The sequence below is a fragment of the Bos javanicus genome, chromosome 1 (genome assembly GCF_032452875.1).
Source record: "Bos javanicus breed banteng chromosome 1, ARS-OSU_banteng_1.0, whole genome shotgun sequence".
NCBI lineage: Eukaryota > Metazoa > Chordata > Mammalia > Artiodactyla > Bovidae > Bos > Bos javanicus.
The window spans coordinates 135,250,962-135,265,655 of record NC_083868.1 but is presented as its reverse complement, the minus strand read 5'-3'; the positions used below and the strand labels follow the sequence as shown (position 1 = coordinate 135,265,655).

The window sequence follows — 14,694 nt, the reverse complement described above, 5'->3', positions numbered from 1 at the left end:
GCCACAGGACTGGAAAAGGTCAGTTTTCATTCCAATCCCAAAGAAAGGCAATGCCAAAGAATGCTCAAACTACCGTACAATTGCAGTCATCTCACATGCTAGTAAAGTAATGCTCAAAATTCTCCAAGCCAGGCTTTCGCAATACGTGAAGAGTGAACTTCCAGATCTTCAAGCTGGTTTTAGAAAAGGCAGAGGAACCAGAGATCAAATTGTCAACATCTGCTAGATCATTGAAAAAGCAAGAGAGTTCCAGAAAAACATCTCTTTCTGCTTTATTGACTATGCCAAAGCCTTTGACTGTGTGGATCACAATAAACTGTGGAAAATACTCAAAGAGATGGGCATACCAGACCACTTGACCTGCCTCTTGAGAAACCTATATGCAGGTCAGGAAGCAACAGTTAGAACTGGACATGGAACAACAGACTGGTTCCAAATAGGAAAAGGAGTACGTCAAGGCTGTATATTGTCACCCTGCTTATTTAACTTATATGCAGAGTACATCATGAGAAACGCTGGGCTAGAAAAAGCACAAGCTGGAATCAAGATTGCCAGGAGAAATATCAATAACCTCAGATATGCAAATGACAGCACCCTCATGGCAGAAAGTGAAGAGGAACTCAAAAGCCTCTTGATGAAAGTGAAAGAGGAGAGTGAAAAAGTTGGCTTAAAGCTCAACATTCAGAACGTAGATCATGGCATCTGGTCCCATCACTTATGGGAAATAGATGGGGAAACAGTGGAAACAGTGGCTGACTTTATTTTGGGGGGCTCCAAAATCACTGCAGATGGTGATTGCAGCCATGAAATTAAAAGACGTTTACTCCTTGGAAGGAAAGTTATGACCAACCTAGATAGCATATTCAAAAGCAGAGACATTGCTTTGCCAACAAAGGTCTGTCTAGTCAAGGCTAGGGTTTTCCCAGTGGTCATGTATGGATGTGAGAGTTGGACTGTGAAGAAAGCTGAGCACCGAAGAATTGATGCTTTTGAACTGTGGTGTTGGAGAAGACTCTTGAGAGTCCCTTGGACTGCAAGGAGATCCAACCAGTCCGTTCTAAAGGAGATCAGTCCTGGGTGTTCTTTGAAAGGAATGATGCTAACGCTGAAACTCCAGTACTTTGGCCACCTCATGAGAAGAGTTGACTCATTGGAAAAGACTCTGATGCTGGGAGGGATTGGGGGTAGGAGGAGAAGGGGACGACAGAGAATGAGATGGCTGGATGGCATCACTGACTCGATGGACGTGAGTCTGAGTGAACTCCGGGAGTTGGTGATGGACAGGGAGGCCTGGCGTGCTGCAATTCGTGGGGTCGCAAAGAGTTGGACATGACTGAGCAACTGAACTGAACTGAACTGAACAGTGATGCATACTGTGTTCACAGACTGGCAGACTCAATGTCAACTATCCCCAAAGTGACCTACGAATTTAATACAAGTCTAATCAAACTTCCAGAAGGTTTTTTTTTTTTTAACATATAGACAAGCCGATTATAAAATTTACATGGAATGACAAATGAGTAAGAATAGATGAAGCAATTCTGAAAAAGAAGAATAGTGTTGGAGGAATCACACTACCCAGCTTTCAGACTTCTTTGTAAAGCTACAGTAATCAAGAGTGTGGCAGTGACAAAGGAATAGGCACACAGACTGATGGAACAGAAGACAAAGTCTACAAATAGACCCTTACAAATATGTCCAACGGAGGGCTTCCCTGGTGGCTCAGTGGTAAAGAATCTGCCTGCCAGTACCGGAGACAAGAGTCTGAACCCTCGTCCGGGAAGATCCCGCTTGCCATGGAACAACTAAGCCCACGCACCACAACTATTAAGCCTGCGCTCTAGAGCTTGGAAGCCGCAACTGCTGAGCCTCCGGGCCACAGCTACTGAAGCCTGCACACCCTAGAGCCTATGCTCTGCAACAAGAAAAGCTACCGCAATGAGAAGCCTGCACACCACAACTAAAGAGGAGCCCCCGCTGCTGACTGCAACTAGAGAAAGCCCATGCAACAAGGAAGACCCAGCACAGCGAATAATAAATTAAAAATGTGTCTCTTATTTTATTTTAAAAAAATGTCCAACTGATTTTTCATAACGATGCAAAAAATATTTAATGGAGAAAAGAGAGTCTTTTTGACAAACGATGCTTAAAGGATTTAACATCCATATGCAAAAAGAAGAAAAAGAACCTTATAAAAAACTAACTCAAAAAGTAAATGTGAAACTATGAAACTTATAAAAACACAGGGTAGAAGTTTTTCCTGACTGGAATGTAGCAAAAAATTCTTAAATGTGCACCAAAAGCACAGGAGGATTGAGGGGGTGTCTCACAAAGTTGGCAGGGGGGCTTCTGGGCAATGGATACCACTCTGAGCTCTGCTGTCCTATCCCACCAGAAAGTTTCCTTGGCTTTCCTCCCCAGAGTGTATCTGACAGTCAAAACACACAGAACTATGTACCCTCATTCCCTTGAAGCAGTAATGGGAGGCCACTTACCCATGATGGTCTTGGTGTATTGGTAAGGTTCTGAGAGGAAGTGTGGGAGGGTAAGGATAAAGGCCCCCAAAGCTAGCAGAAGACCCCCAATGCCAATCAGCCTTGGACGGTGCACCCGGCTGCCAAAGTAGCTGACGAAGATGATGAGGACGGCGTTGCTGATCTGCAGAGAGAGCAGAGGAGCCGAGTGAGACACAGGCTATGTCCTCACCCACCCATAGTGGACCTGACCAGCAAAAAAGAGAGGCAAGAAGCTGCCTGGTGTGACCTAAGGGCTCAAGCAGAGCTCCTTCTCCCTGTTGTCAGAAACCCTTCCCAGCCTTAGCCTTCTAGGCCAGACCAAAGGAAGTATCTAGAGACCACGGGAAGTTCAACCATCTTAGGGCCAAACCTTTTGGGGCCAAATTCAAGAAAGCCTCCTATTCTGGCTGGCTCCTAGAAACAGTGCATGTTCTCTAACTAAAGTCCCTAAGGACTCTGATTTCATAGTCAGAATAACCACCAAGCAACATGTACTATCTCATTTCAGCATGCAGCAAGACATTTTGCAGATGGCACAATTGGGACTCAGTATATTAAGTAACTTGCTGTGTCCATGAGGTCAAGAGGTGGCTCAAACCAGGATGACCTGAGTTTAAAGTGCCCTGTCTTAGCTGCGCTGGTTTATTGCCCCTTGCAGAAGTGGGTTTCTGCCCCAGAAGCTCTGCTTCTAATCAGCCCTGGCTCTCCCTGGGTTGGTTTCCACTTTTGTGAATAAGGGATGAGGATTAAAGTGCCCCAAGTCCCTTCCCAACTGGAAACACCAGTAACTCAAGCTGGTGCTCCCTGGAAGGCGTGCTCTCTGAGCCCCACCAAAGAGGGGAATCAAAGGCCCCAGCCTGGGGAGCAGGCTCCTCAATGGTAAAAGAGGGGCTGGCAGATCTGACCTTGACTCCAAGATGGTCATCTACCCCAGAAAGTAAGTTCGCCTGAGCCAGAGGAGCCCTGGATGTCAGCACGCGTAGCACCCGCCCTGTCCATGCCACAGTCTCCTTCTGGCTATTAAAGCAGGTGCCCCTGTCTCAGGAAATAGGGACCAGAGGCTTGGTATGTGGCTCTTCCCATGATCATCAGTGACCTCCTCATTGCCAAGCCCACTGGCTAATCCTCTTCTCACTTGATCTCTCAGCACATTTTGATTCAGTTAATCACTGCTCTCTTCCTAAAACCCTCCTTTCACTGAGTTTCCCTGACACCACCATCTCCTAGTTGCTGCCCCTGGCTGCTCCTTCTCAGTCTCCTTGGCTGGTTCCTTCTTGCCTCTCTGATGTCTCAACTCTCTGAGCTCAGTCTCCGCACCTCAGCTCTTGTCTTGGGAGCTCAGCCAGCCCACAGCTTTCCTTGTTCTGTATATGCTTCTAACCCCCATGAGGAGATTAGAAGCACATTTCTATAAGTAAATGTCACACTTATCATTAGAATGATATCTGAGCAGAGATTTTTTTTCTGTCTGTTCATTCCTATCTCCCCAGCACCCAGAATGGTGTTTGACACATATTTGGTGCTCATGAAAGGTTTGTTGAATAAATGAATGGATGATGGAGTAAATGGTAGGCTTTTTCAAGAAGAGGAAGGATTACCCAGGAGACCCCTCCTGTGTGGCCAAGAAAAAGAATGGTTTATGACACACAGAGAAAGGGAATATGAAGGTGGGTGAGGACGCCTAGCCTGACTCAGAAGTTGCGCCAGTTCCCGGCCAGATGTGGTTCTAGGACATTCTGTAACCAGTACCTGGAAACAAAGCTTTGTTATGCTTCTTAGATTTTATTCCCTTCTTGTTTCCCTATCATTTTGCAGGAAGTAATTGTAAATTTCAGACCATATCAGCTAAGCTAACTGAGGCTGACTTGCAAGGTTTTGGAGAAGAATGGTGGAGGGCCCCAAAGGGAGGCTCAGGAAGGACTGGGGGGCGCCCAGCCCTAAGCACTGGGGGCAGACTTGGCTGGCTTCTTGGAGGGACCTGGGCCTCTATGGCTCTTATGACTGGCTTAAGCCCTTGGTTCCCAATCTTCCCTTCAGCAGTGGAGCTCCTTTGAAAAAAATTACTTTCCTTAATACAAAAACAAAAGAAGCAGCAGCAGCAATTCTAGCTGAGGAGAGGAGGGGCTCTGCAGCCCAGGCCACATCCCTCAGCCCTGACCTGGCCCCAGACAGCTCTGTGGGCTTCCTGTCAGAGCATTTGTAACACATCCCTGCCCATTAATGTCTCAGAACAAAGGGACCCAGGGCAAACCACAGCGGGCATTAAGGGCTACTGTAGGTGAAGCTGGTGCTTCACTGGCAGATGCTCACATCTTCCCTGCCAGCCAAGCCCCTCCTCCTGCTGCCGGCCTGGTCCAACCAACCCTGTCTCCCCTTCCCCTCACCGCTGGGCCCCACTGGCTTGGAGACTGGCCTGCAGCGTGCAGGCTCCCACCTCTGGAAGCTGGCTGCACACTCCAGGCGATCAGATGGGTTTGCCTTCCCCTCCACCAGGCCTTTTCTTTCTCACACCCCTCATGCTTCTGATAGGCAGCTGCCTTTTGGTCTGTGGTGCCTCCAATCCCCCTGTGGCTCAGCTGGTAAAGAATCTGCCTGCAATATGGGAGACCTGGGTTCAATCCCTGGGTTGGGAAGATCCCCTGGAGAAGGGAAAGGCTACCCACTCCAGTATTCTGGCCTGGAGAATTCCATGGACTGTGTAGTCCATGATGCTGCAAAGAGTCAGACACAGCTAAGCAACTTTCACTTCACTTAGCCTTCAATCCTGTGCTCAAGCAGCCACCAAATCCTGTCTTTTCTTCTTTTGCAGGATCACCAGGGCCCTCTTCTCCCCTAGCTGCTCAAGCCAGGCTTAGTGAAGGCCTCCTAGCCATCTGACTTCAGGATGCACCGTCTTCTACCTCAGGTGTCTCCCAGGCTCCTCTCCAGAGGGTTCATCTTCACTGACTATACACCCAGCCCTGACTCTGTTCAAGAAGCCAGGCCAGTTCCTTGCTGCCCATCCCAATAGCTGGGAGCCTCGAGCTTGACCGTGAAGCTCCGTCTTATTTGGCTGCCCTCTGCTCTCCCATTAAGACCCCTACTTTCCTAGTCTGTTTTTAAATGCTGGGGTCAGAATCAATAGGATTGGGACTTCCCTGATGGTCCAGTGGCTAAGACTCCATATACTCCCAGTGCAGGGGGCCTGGGTTTGATCCCTGATCAGGGAACTAGACTCCACATGCCACAGACAAAGATCCCTCATGCTGCAATGAAGATCAAAGGGTCCACATGACACAACTAAGATATGGTGCAGCCAAATAAGTAAATAATAAATTTTTCAGAAAATTAAAAAAAAAAAGAATCAATGGGATTGTTGAAGACCCTTTGGCTGAGTTCCTATCCTACCTACTCCACACATTCACCCATTCACTTCCCTTCAACACACACAGATACACATCCAGACACACACAGATACACAAGTACACACAGACAGATACACAAATATACACACAGATCACAGACACACACAAAGACTCAGACACATGTAGAAACAGATATACACACAGAGAGATGCACATTTTCATACAAAGCACACACACAGGATTGTTAGGTTCAAGGAATTAACTTTCTTATATTTGCTTCGAACTATGCCCATAGGGATATCTAAAACCTGATTGTTGAAAAACGCATCTGAGTTTGGGAAAGAGAAATTAGACATCCAGAAAACAGTGAAAATATCACGTGGGCCTGGGAGCTCGGAGGAAGATCTGAGGCCCATGAGGCCAGCAGGCATGACTGATGGGTCCCAGGGCTGCATGTGTGCAAGGAGGAAGTCCAGGGAGGTAGAGCGCGCGTGTCAAGAGAGGCAGCAGTAGAGATTCCAGCAGTGTGTCTGGGGACTAGCTTTTGAGCAGAGCAGGGCTGGTGGACAAAGGGCAGGGCGGGGGTTGTAGAAGAGGGACTTTGGGGATCAGAGGGAGGTCTGGGGTGGTGGCCGTCAGACAGACCTGGGCTCTGATCTGGTGTGGCCATCAGGATCGGGTAGGCTTTCTGCCTAAAAGACACGACCTCTGTGAAGACAGTCCTCCTGTGAGGACTGCAGGGGAATCTGCCCTGGCGTGGCGGGGAGGGTTCCTGAGGGGCACTCCTGTGAGGGCCTGGGGGGGCACAGGACTGAAGGGTAAAGGGGCATTTCCAGTGGGGAGCTGGCTGGGGGATGAGCTGGCCGAAGGTGGTGGTTAGGGGCCGCTGGGAGACCTCCCGCCTTCTTTTCAGCTCATTTCAGAAGCTGCCCATGAGAGTCCCTGCGTCGGCCTGAATTTCACTAAGTCAACAGAAGACCTAACTGCACTTGGGCTCCTTGGAGGGGGAGGCTGTGGCCTCCACCCCAGAACAGTGGGCCTCATGGAAAGGAAAGACAGGAAGTCATAGACCTGTGACCCCGTCTGGGAGTCAAGGCCATTGAGTTGGCCTCCGAGAGCTGCTCCCCACCTGCATGCCTGCGGCTCATCTTCCCCTGGATGGGGATGGACGGAGGCCACGTAAACTGGTAGGTGGTCACAGAACTCAACCAGAGGCACGGAGTTTGGAGGCGGCAGGCCTGCACACCTCAGGCAAGCCGCTGACCTTGTTGAACCCCGGTGCCCTCACCTGTTGGAGGAGGTGCAGAGCACCCACTTGCAGGGGAGTGGTGAGGAGGTCAGGTAACTCTGGAGGCTCTCAGCTCAGTGCTTGGTACCAGGGGAAGTGTATCTGGCTGTCTCCATCCCCCGCGTGCCCCCTGCCCCGATCTGCTCCTCCAGAGCCCCCTGCTGGGTCCCGTGAGCACAGTGATGCTTGGGTGGGTTCCGATGGACTTGAGCATCCTGCTTACCTCATTCAAGCTGGAGATGAAGCCTGATGAAGAACTGGAGAGGCCAAACCGCTTCTCGATGGTGGTGAGGCTGCTCCTGAAGTAGGCACTATACAGGAGCTGGCAGAGCTGCAGGAGGCCATGGCACAGCACGAACACCTGGGAGGAGACTGGGCAGTGAGGCCGATGGACAGTGAGCCCTGCTGCCCTCTTCCACTCTCCCCTCCGGGGCACAGAGGCCCAGCAGCCTGACCCGTTCCCTCCCTTGTTCGTTGGGAACACGTTCTCCATCAGGTGGTCCCAGGGTGAAATGCTGTCATCCTCGGACCCGTTTCACCTCTGACCTGGGTCAAGGCATGGCAGTCATTCCCATCATTTCAGCCATTCTTTTCACACAGCAGGGAAACCGCAGGGTTGGAGAAGCATCCTTAAAGGTCTGACTGATCAGATTTTTCTCTGATAGCTCTGCCCTTCCTCCTGGGTCCCATGAAGGTTGAGGGTCCCCCTCCCAGCCCATTCATGTCACAAACAAGCAGGGGGGTCACACTGCTCCACACCTCTTGACCGGGCCTCCATTCCCCTTCCCCATTGACACCCATCCCCCCAGACTCCCTTCTCATACCCCAGTGAGGCTGCAGGTGGGCTCTCACCCAGGCCATTTCAGTGAACACACCAGCCCAGCTTGCTACCACCTCTTCTTATACGAGGTGTTTGTGCCGATGCTGGCTCCTCCTCTGGATGAAGATAAAGGCCTGGGAAAGGCATCCCACCCTGTCCCATAGGCCTGGTCCTGTGGGTGTGAGTAAATGTGACAAGCAAATGTGCTTTCCGTGGTTGACCGGGGCAGATACACAGTGGCAAGGGTGGAGAGGGATCGTGGCATCTGGAGTTGGCTGCATGCTCAGTGCTCCTGGGTTCTTGGCTGTTGGGCTGAGAGCAGGCTCGGAGCCCCAAACCTCCTGGAGGTGCCCCTTCTGAGGACAGCACTTGTCCTTCAGGGAAGGGCGGGGTGCCAGTCTGTCTCCTAGTCTGCCAAAGCTCTTCCCTCACTGGAAGAGCTGGCATCTCAGGAAAGCAACAGGGATCCACCCTCATTTCTATTTCCTTGTTAAGCCAAGCCAGCCATCCACAGGGGCCCCACTCTAGGCTTCGGGGTCAGAACTGACGTCTCCTCTCCAACCTGTCAATGTAAAGCCTCTGGAAGCCCAGGGTGCAGCCCAGGCTGCCTGCTCATACATCCAAATCAAGGTGGCCAACACACCACAAAACCAGACACTTGTCCAAGCACTGCCACTCCCCTCCTGGTCTGCCGTCTTTTCAACCCATCTCAGAAGCTGCCTGTGTCGGCCTGAATTTCACTAAGTCAAGGGAAGATCTAACTGCACCTGGGCTCCCGGGAGGAGGAGGCTATGGCCTCCACCCCAGAACAGCGGGCCTCGTGGAATTTACACTGTCCCTCAGTGATGCAAATCAAAGTTAGAGGAAAGAAGGATGGGCTGAGAGGTCAGAAGCCAGGATCAGCTAGGAGACACTGAAGCCAGGGAGAGAGGGCAGAAGCAGTGTTGGTGGCTCAGCTGGTAAAGAATCTGCCTGCAATGCGGAACTGGGTTCAGTCCCTGGGTTGGGAAGATCCCCTGGAGGAGGGCATGGAAATCCACTCCAGTATTCTTGCCTAGAGAACTCCCATGGACAGAGGAGCCTAGTGGGCTACAGTCCATGGGGTTGCAGAGTCGGACCTGACTGAGGGATGAAGCACACACAATCTCTACTTGGTTCCCTAGCAGTCTGAGGACAGAAAGGTGAGGATGGTGGAGAAAAAAATCTGTCTCAGATCTTTTCCTGAAAGATACGTCTTTGCTTTTTCCAGTAAATACAAAAATCCCTTCAGACACGACGTGGAAGACTCCACCTAGAGCTAGAGGGCGCCTTTCTCACTTCACACCCCAGCAGAGCCTACTGCACTGCCAGCTTTCACTCACTGCAGCCCTGTCGGGTTGGGGTCCCTTACAGGTGCCCCAGTGGAAGTGCTGGTGTATATCTGAGACCCCAGGTTCCAGTGGACTCAGCAGATGAAGAGGAATGAGATCTGTGGCTTCAGGGGAAGGAAAGGTGGGCAGAAGTAAAGAGACTGCTGGGTAAAGAGACTGAAGTGAGTAGAAGGTTTCAGTGGATTTCTGTCCAGAGCTGCTCAAGGTCACAGCCATCTGCCTCATGGGTGGCAGAAGGAAACCTGTCCACTCACCACCCCTGCCTCCTCAGGGAGGCTCAGCTCTGCTTCTTTTCGTGTACTGGAATTCTCCACATTTTGTGATAAAGGCACTCTGGAAAATGATCCAGTCTCTCTTACGAATGGGGAAATAGAAGTTCAGAGAGGGAGAGAGGCGGGAAATCCTAGCGCCTCAGAGCTGGGGAGACCAAGGGCTCATGAGGGCAGGAACCTGCCATGGCTACTCCGTTGTGTGAGAGGCAGGCCCAGAACCGGGCATGCCAGGTACCTGGAGAGCCTGGCACTAAGCCCGCAGCACCTGCTACGTCCAGGATACAGGCAATTTAGTCTTGGATGCCTTACCAGATTATCTTCTTCTGATTACCCCCTGAAGGTTAACGCCCCCCAACCTGCCCCACTCAAATTGTCTGTAGTCACCGTCCCTGGACGGTGCCCTTTCTGTGCATGTGCACTGGGAACCCCCTTTGTGGTGCCCACATCTCAGACTATGCTCCAGAATGTCCCCCAGGGTTTTTACACTCAAGGGCATCACACGTGCTGGACGTGTCCATATGGACATTCTCAAACCCCTCCCCCAGACTAATCACTTCCTAAATAGGGTCCAATGTCCTCCCCCCAGAAACCTCTCCAGTTTTTCCTTCACTGCCCATCATGTTTGCTCAGTGCCCTAAGCCAGAAACCGGAAATCCTCCTGGATGCACGGTCCTCACCTCTGACATTTGGTGCCACTGTGATTTCATCTGGCGCCTCTTGCATTTGACCTGCCCTCACCTCCAGATTATGTCTGGCTTCAGGCCCTCCCTCTCTTATCTCCGCCAGATTCCTTCAACAGCCTATCACAGATCTCCTGTCTGCCGCCTTCCAGTCTTCCATCTCATCACTCCAGGAAGAGCTTTATCAAACAGCAATGTGAGCCAGTTACACCCAGATTAATACCTCTCACTGGCTCCCCACTTTTCACAAGATGAAAACCAATGCCCTTTGGAGAGTCATCCATGATGCTACGGGTCCTGGACTCGGACTGCCTCTTTTCCCTAGTCTGCTGGGTGGATCATGTTTTACAAAGATGGCTACACCAATGTCTCCTGTCCCACATACACCCCTTACAATGTGACAATCACATTCATCCATCAAGAAGTGGCATCTGCGTTCTCTTCCTTTCAATATGGGTCAATCTGACCTATTTGCTTCTGAAAAAGAGAAGGAAGCAGAAGTGAGGCTCTGTGACCTCTGTGGCTAAGTCTTGAAAGTTAATAGTGAATCTCCCAGCTCTTTCATGGAAACTTAGACTCCAGACATCACACTATAAGGAAGCCCCTCTTCCCTACTCATGGGGGAATCCACATGGTGATGTTCCAGCCTATAAATCCAGTTAAAGTTTCAGCCTGTAGCCAGCTTAGGATTCCAGCCTTCAATGACAGGTGAGCTATGCCCACCAAGCCTTCCACAGAGGGCAGATCCATGAGCAAACTAAATGTTGCCTTTGTTTTAAGCACTAAGTTTAGGGCTGCTTTGTTATGTACACTAGAGCTAGAACCTCTTGTCCTTCAAACTTCATCAAGGTCACACACTACCCCACAGCACACACTCACTGTCTGCATCTCTGCTCAGTCTTCACAAAATCATCTTTCCCATCTCTGTCTGGATAACCCTTCAATGCTTCCCTTGCCCAGCACAGGGCTCAGCTATGTGTCCAGTTCAAAGTAGCTTCCGAAAGTCCTGGCACCTGATGCTGACTTCTGCGCAGAGGCTTCCGGATGGCTTGGCATGTGACTGGCATTCAGGGTGGCATCCAGCGGAGGGCTGAGGGCTGTCAGAGCAGCCTGGGAGAGACACTGAAGGCTGGGCCAATGTCCAGGGCAGTGGGGAGGCAGGGAGTGGCAGCTTAGAGGCTCCTGCAGAGGTTAAATTGACAAGGCTCTTGTTCTTGATTTGAGGTGGAAGAAAAGGGGCAGAGTTTCCAGCCTGAGGGCCAGGAAGGGGTCAAGGCTGTGCGTGAGACGGGGGCCCAGGAGGAGGTGCAGATGGAGAGAGAGGACAGGAGTTCAGGTTTGGAACACCCAAGTTACTGCAGATAAAGTTCAAAAACACCAGTCTCCCTGTAAGCAAATCAGTAATGAATTAACAGGACTGATTGATCTCTACTCGAGCAGCTGATTGGTGGCTCAGACAGTAAAGAATCTGCCTGCAATGCGGAAGAACTGGGTTCAGTTCCTGGGTTAGGAAGGTCCCCTGGAAGAGGGCATGGCAACCCACTCCAGTATTCTTGCCTGGCGAACCCCCATGGACAGAGGAGCCTGGTGGGCTACAGACCATGGGGTTGCAGAGTCGGACCTGACTGAGGGATGAAGCACACACAATCTCTACTTGGTTCTCTAGCAGTCTGAGGAGGGAAAGGTGAGGATGGTGGGAAAAAAATCTGTCTCAGATCTTTTCCTGAAAGATACGTCTTTGCTCTTTCCAGTAAATACAAAAATCCCTTCAGACACGACGTGGAAGACTCCACCTAGAGCTAGAGGGCGCCTTTCTCACTTCACACCCCAGCAGAGCCTACTGCACTGCCAGCTTTCACTCACTGCAGCCCTGTCGGGTTGGGGTCCCTTACAGGCGCCCCAATGGAAGTGCTGGTGTGTATCTGAGACCCCAGGTTCCAGTGGACTCAGCAGATGAAGAGGAATGAGATCTGTGGCTTCAGGGGAAGGAAAGGTGGGGAGAAGATGCAGGTAAAGAGATAGAAGCGGAGAGAAGATTCCAGTAGATTTCTGTCCAGAGCTGCTCAAGGTCACAGCCATCTGGTTTCACTACTGAGCTTACATGGACAGGACTGAGGCTACTGGAAGTTATCAAGTGCCTGCTCCATGGCCTGGAGAAGGCAATGGCACCCCACTCCAGTACTCTTGCCTGGAAAATCCCATGGACAGAGGAGCCTGGTAGGCTGCAGTCCATGGGGTCGCGAAGAGTCGGACATGACTGAGCGACTTCACTTTCACTTTTCACTTTCCTGCATTGGAGAAGGAAATGGCAACCCACTCCAGTGTTCTTGGTTGGTGAATCCCAGGGATGGAGGAGCCTGGTGGGCTGCCATCTATGAGGCCGCACAGAGTCGGACACAACTGAAGCAACTTAGCAGCAGCAGTAGCAGCTCCATGGCCAGTGTAATATGGAGCAGCAAACACTTGACACCATACAGGGCAGATAGAAATCCATCCCTTGTGAGACTGTGGGGCTTATGAGCATAAGGAGATGGACTGGTGGGAGAAGGAAAGCTTTGCTCAAGGGGTTGCAACCCATCCTCCACTACCATTTAGACAACATGGTGTCGTGGGATTTGATAGTTGGGGGTTGGGACTCAAACAAGCTGAAGCTCACATCCTGACTCTGTAATGAATGGTGTGACCTCTGACTATGTATTTGACCCTCTGACAGCAGTTTTCCCACTAGCAAACAGGAGCTTTGACAATACCTGTTCCTGCTGTCTTGGGAGGTTTGCATAAAAGGGTCTGTGTTTAAAGCCCTAGAGACCTGCTTGACCTACAGCGTGTGCTCCACATTCTGGAGAGATAGCTAATAAGCCCAGGCTTCCACCTCTCACTCCTCCTGCCCAAATAATTGAACCTCTCTGTTGCTTTCCCATCTCCTGCGGCATGAAAACTCTAGGACAGAGTTTCCCACAATGTGTTAGGCAGGTCACCACTTGTTTGAGATGCTCCAAGTTGAAAGGATTCCCAGGACAAAAAAGTTTGGAAAACTTTGCATGCTACCATCCTTCCTTGTGAATATTTACTGTTCGTATCAGAATATTAAAGTCTCTAAGAAAACCTTCAGTAAAGACTTGCTTTTAGCTTTGTTTTACCCAACTTTCTCCATGGCTTCTTTAGCCATGTGACCCCCTGTATATATATGAAATGTCTACAGACTCTAGCATTCTGCAGAATATAGTTTATGGAAGGATTCCACATCCCTTTTAAAAGTAGCTAATGGTAGAATCTGGGTCTTGAGATTTCTTCACAAAAGGAAAAGAAAATAAATATCTATTATATGGCTGTATTATCTTTTTAAAATAGCCCACCAGCATTTTCTGTCTCCTCACTCCACTTTTTTTTCCTTTTTATAGCGTTATTACTTCCTAGGAGAGTGAAAAGGCTGGTTTAAAACTCAACATTCAAAAACTAAGATCATGCCATCCGGCCCCATCACTTCATGGCAAATAGACGGGGAAACAATGGAAACAGTGACAGGCTTTATTTTCTTGGGCTCCAAAATCACTGCAGATGGTGACTGCAGCCATGAAATTGAAAGACACTTGCTCCTTGGAAGAAAAGCTATGATAAACCTTGAAAGCATATTAAAAAGCAGAGACATTACTTTGCCAACAAAAATCCGTCTAGTCAAAGCTATGGTTTTTCCAGTAGTCATGTATAAATGTGAGAGTTGGACCATAAAGAAGGCTGAGTGCTGAAGAATTGATGCTTTTGAACTGTGGTGTTGGAGAAGACTCTTGAGAGTCCCTTGGATGGCAAGGGGATCAAACCAGTCAATCCTAAAGGAAATCAACCCTGATGTTCATTGGAAGGACTGATGCTGAAGCTGAAGTTCCAATACTTCTGGCCACCTGATGCGAAGAACTGGCTCATTAGAAAAGACCCTGATGCTGGAAAATATTGAAAGCAGGAGAAAAAGGGAACAATAGAGGATGAAATGGTTGGATGGCATCACTGACTCAATGGACATGAGTTTGAGCAAGCTCTGGGAGTTGACGATGGACAGGTAAGCCTGGTGTGCTGCAGTCCATGAGGTCGCAAAGTGTCAGACACGTCTGAGCAACTGAAGTGAACGGAATTGCTTCCTAAAATTACATCACACATTTATCACTTATGGTCATCACCCCACCAAAATCCAGAAGAATTCACAGAGGAAAAATGATGTGTGCTTTTTAAGATGCCATGTCTTCTTGTCTGGAACAATGCCTAGTCCTTAATTGGGGCTCATTCATTGTCAAGTGAATGAATAGGTCTTTAAATAGTCTAACTGATGAACTCTCTTCCAGAATATATGTCCATCAGAGGAGCCATTTGGGAAGCTGCAGGTTTGTTCCAATGGTCTGTCCTCAATCATTA

The 14,694-nt window shown here is 49.8% G+C and overlaps 1 protein-coding gene across 1 annotated transcript in view; it reads right to left on the bottom strand.

Moving 5' to 3' along the window:
• SLCO2A1 (solute carrier organic anion transporter family member 2A1) overlaps positions 1-14,694 on the bottom strand; it is a 90,589-nt gene that overhangs the window by 37,600 nt on the left and 38,295 nt on the right. The window contains exons 2-3 of the mRNA XM_061421196.1: positions 7,372-7,509; positions 2,496-2,658 (exon numbers count right to left, since the gene is read on the bottom strand). Coding sequence (XP_061277180.1) covers positions 2,496-2,658; positions 7,372-7,509 — 301 coding nt within the window. The remainder of the gene's footprint in view (positions 1-2,495; positions 2,659-7,371; positions 7,510-14,694) is intronic.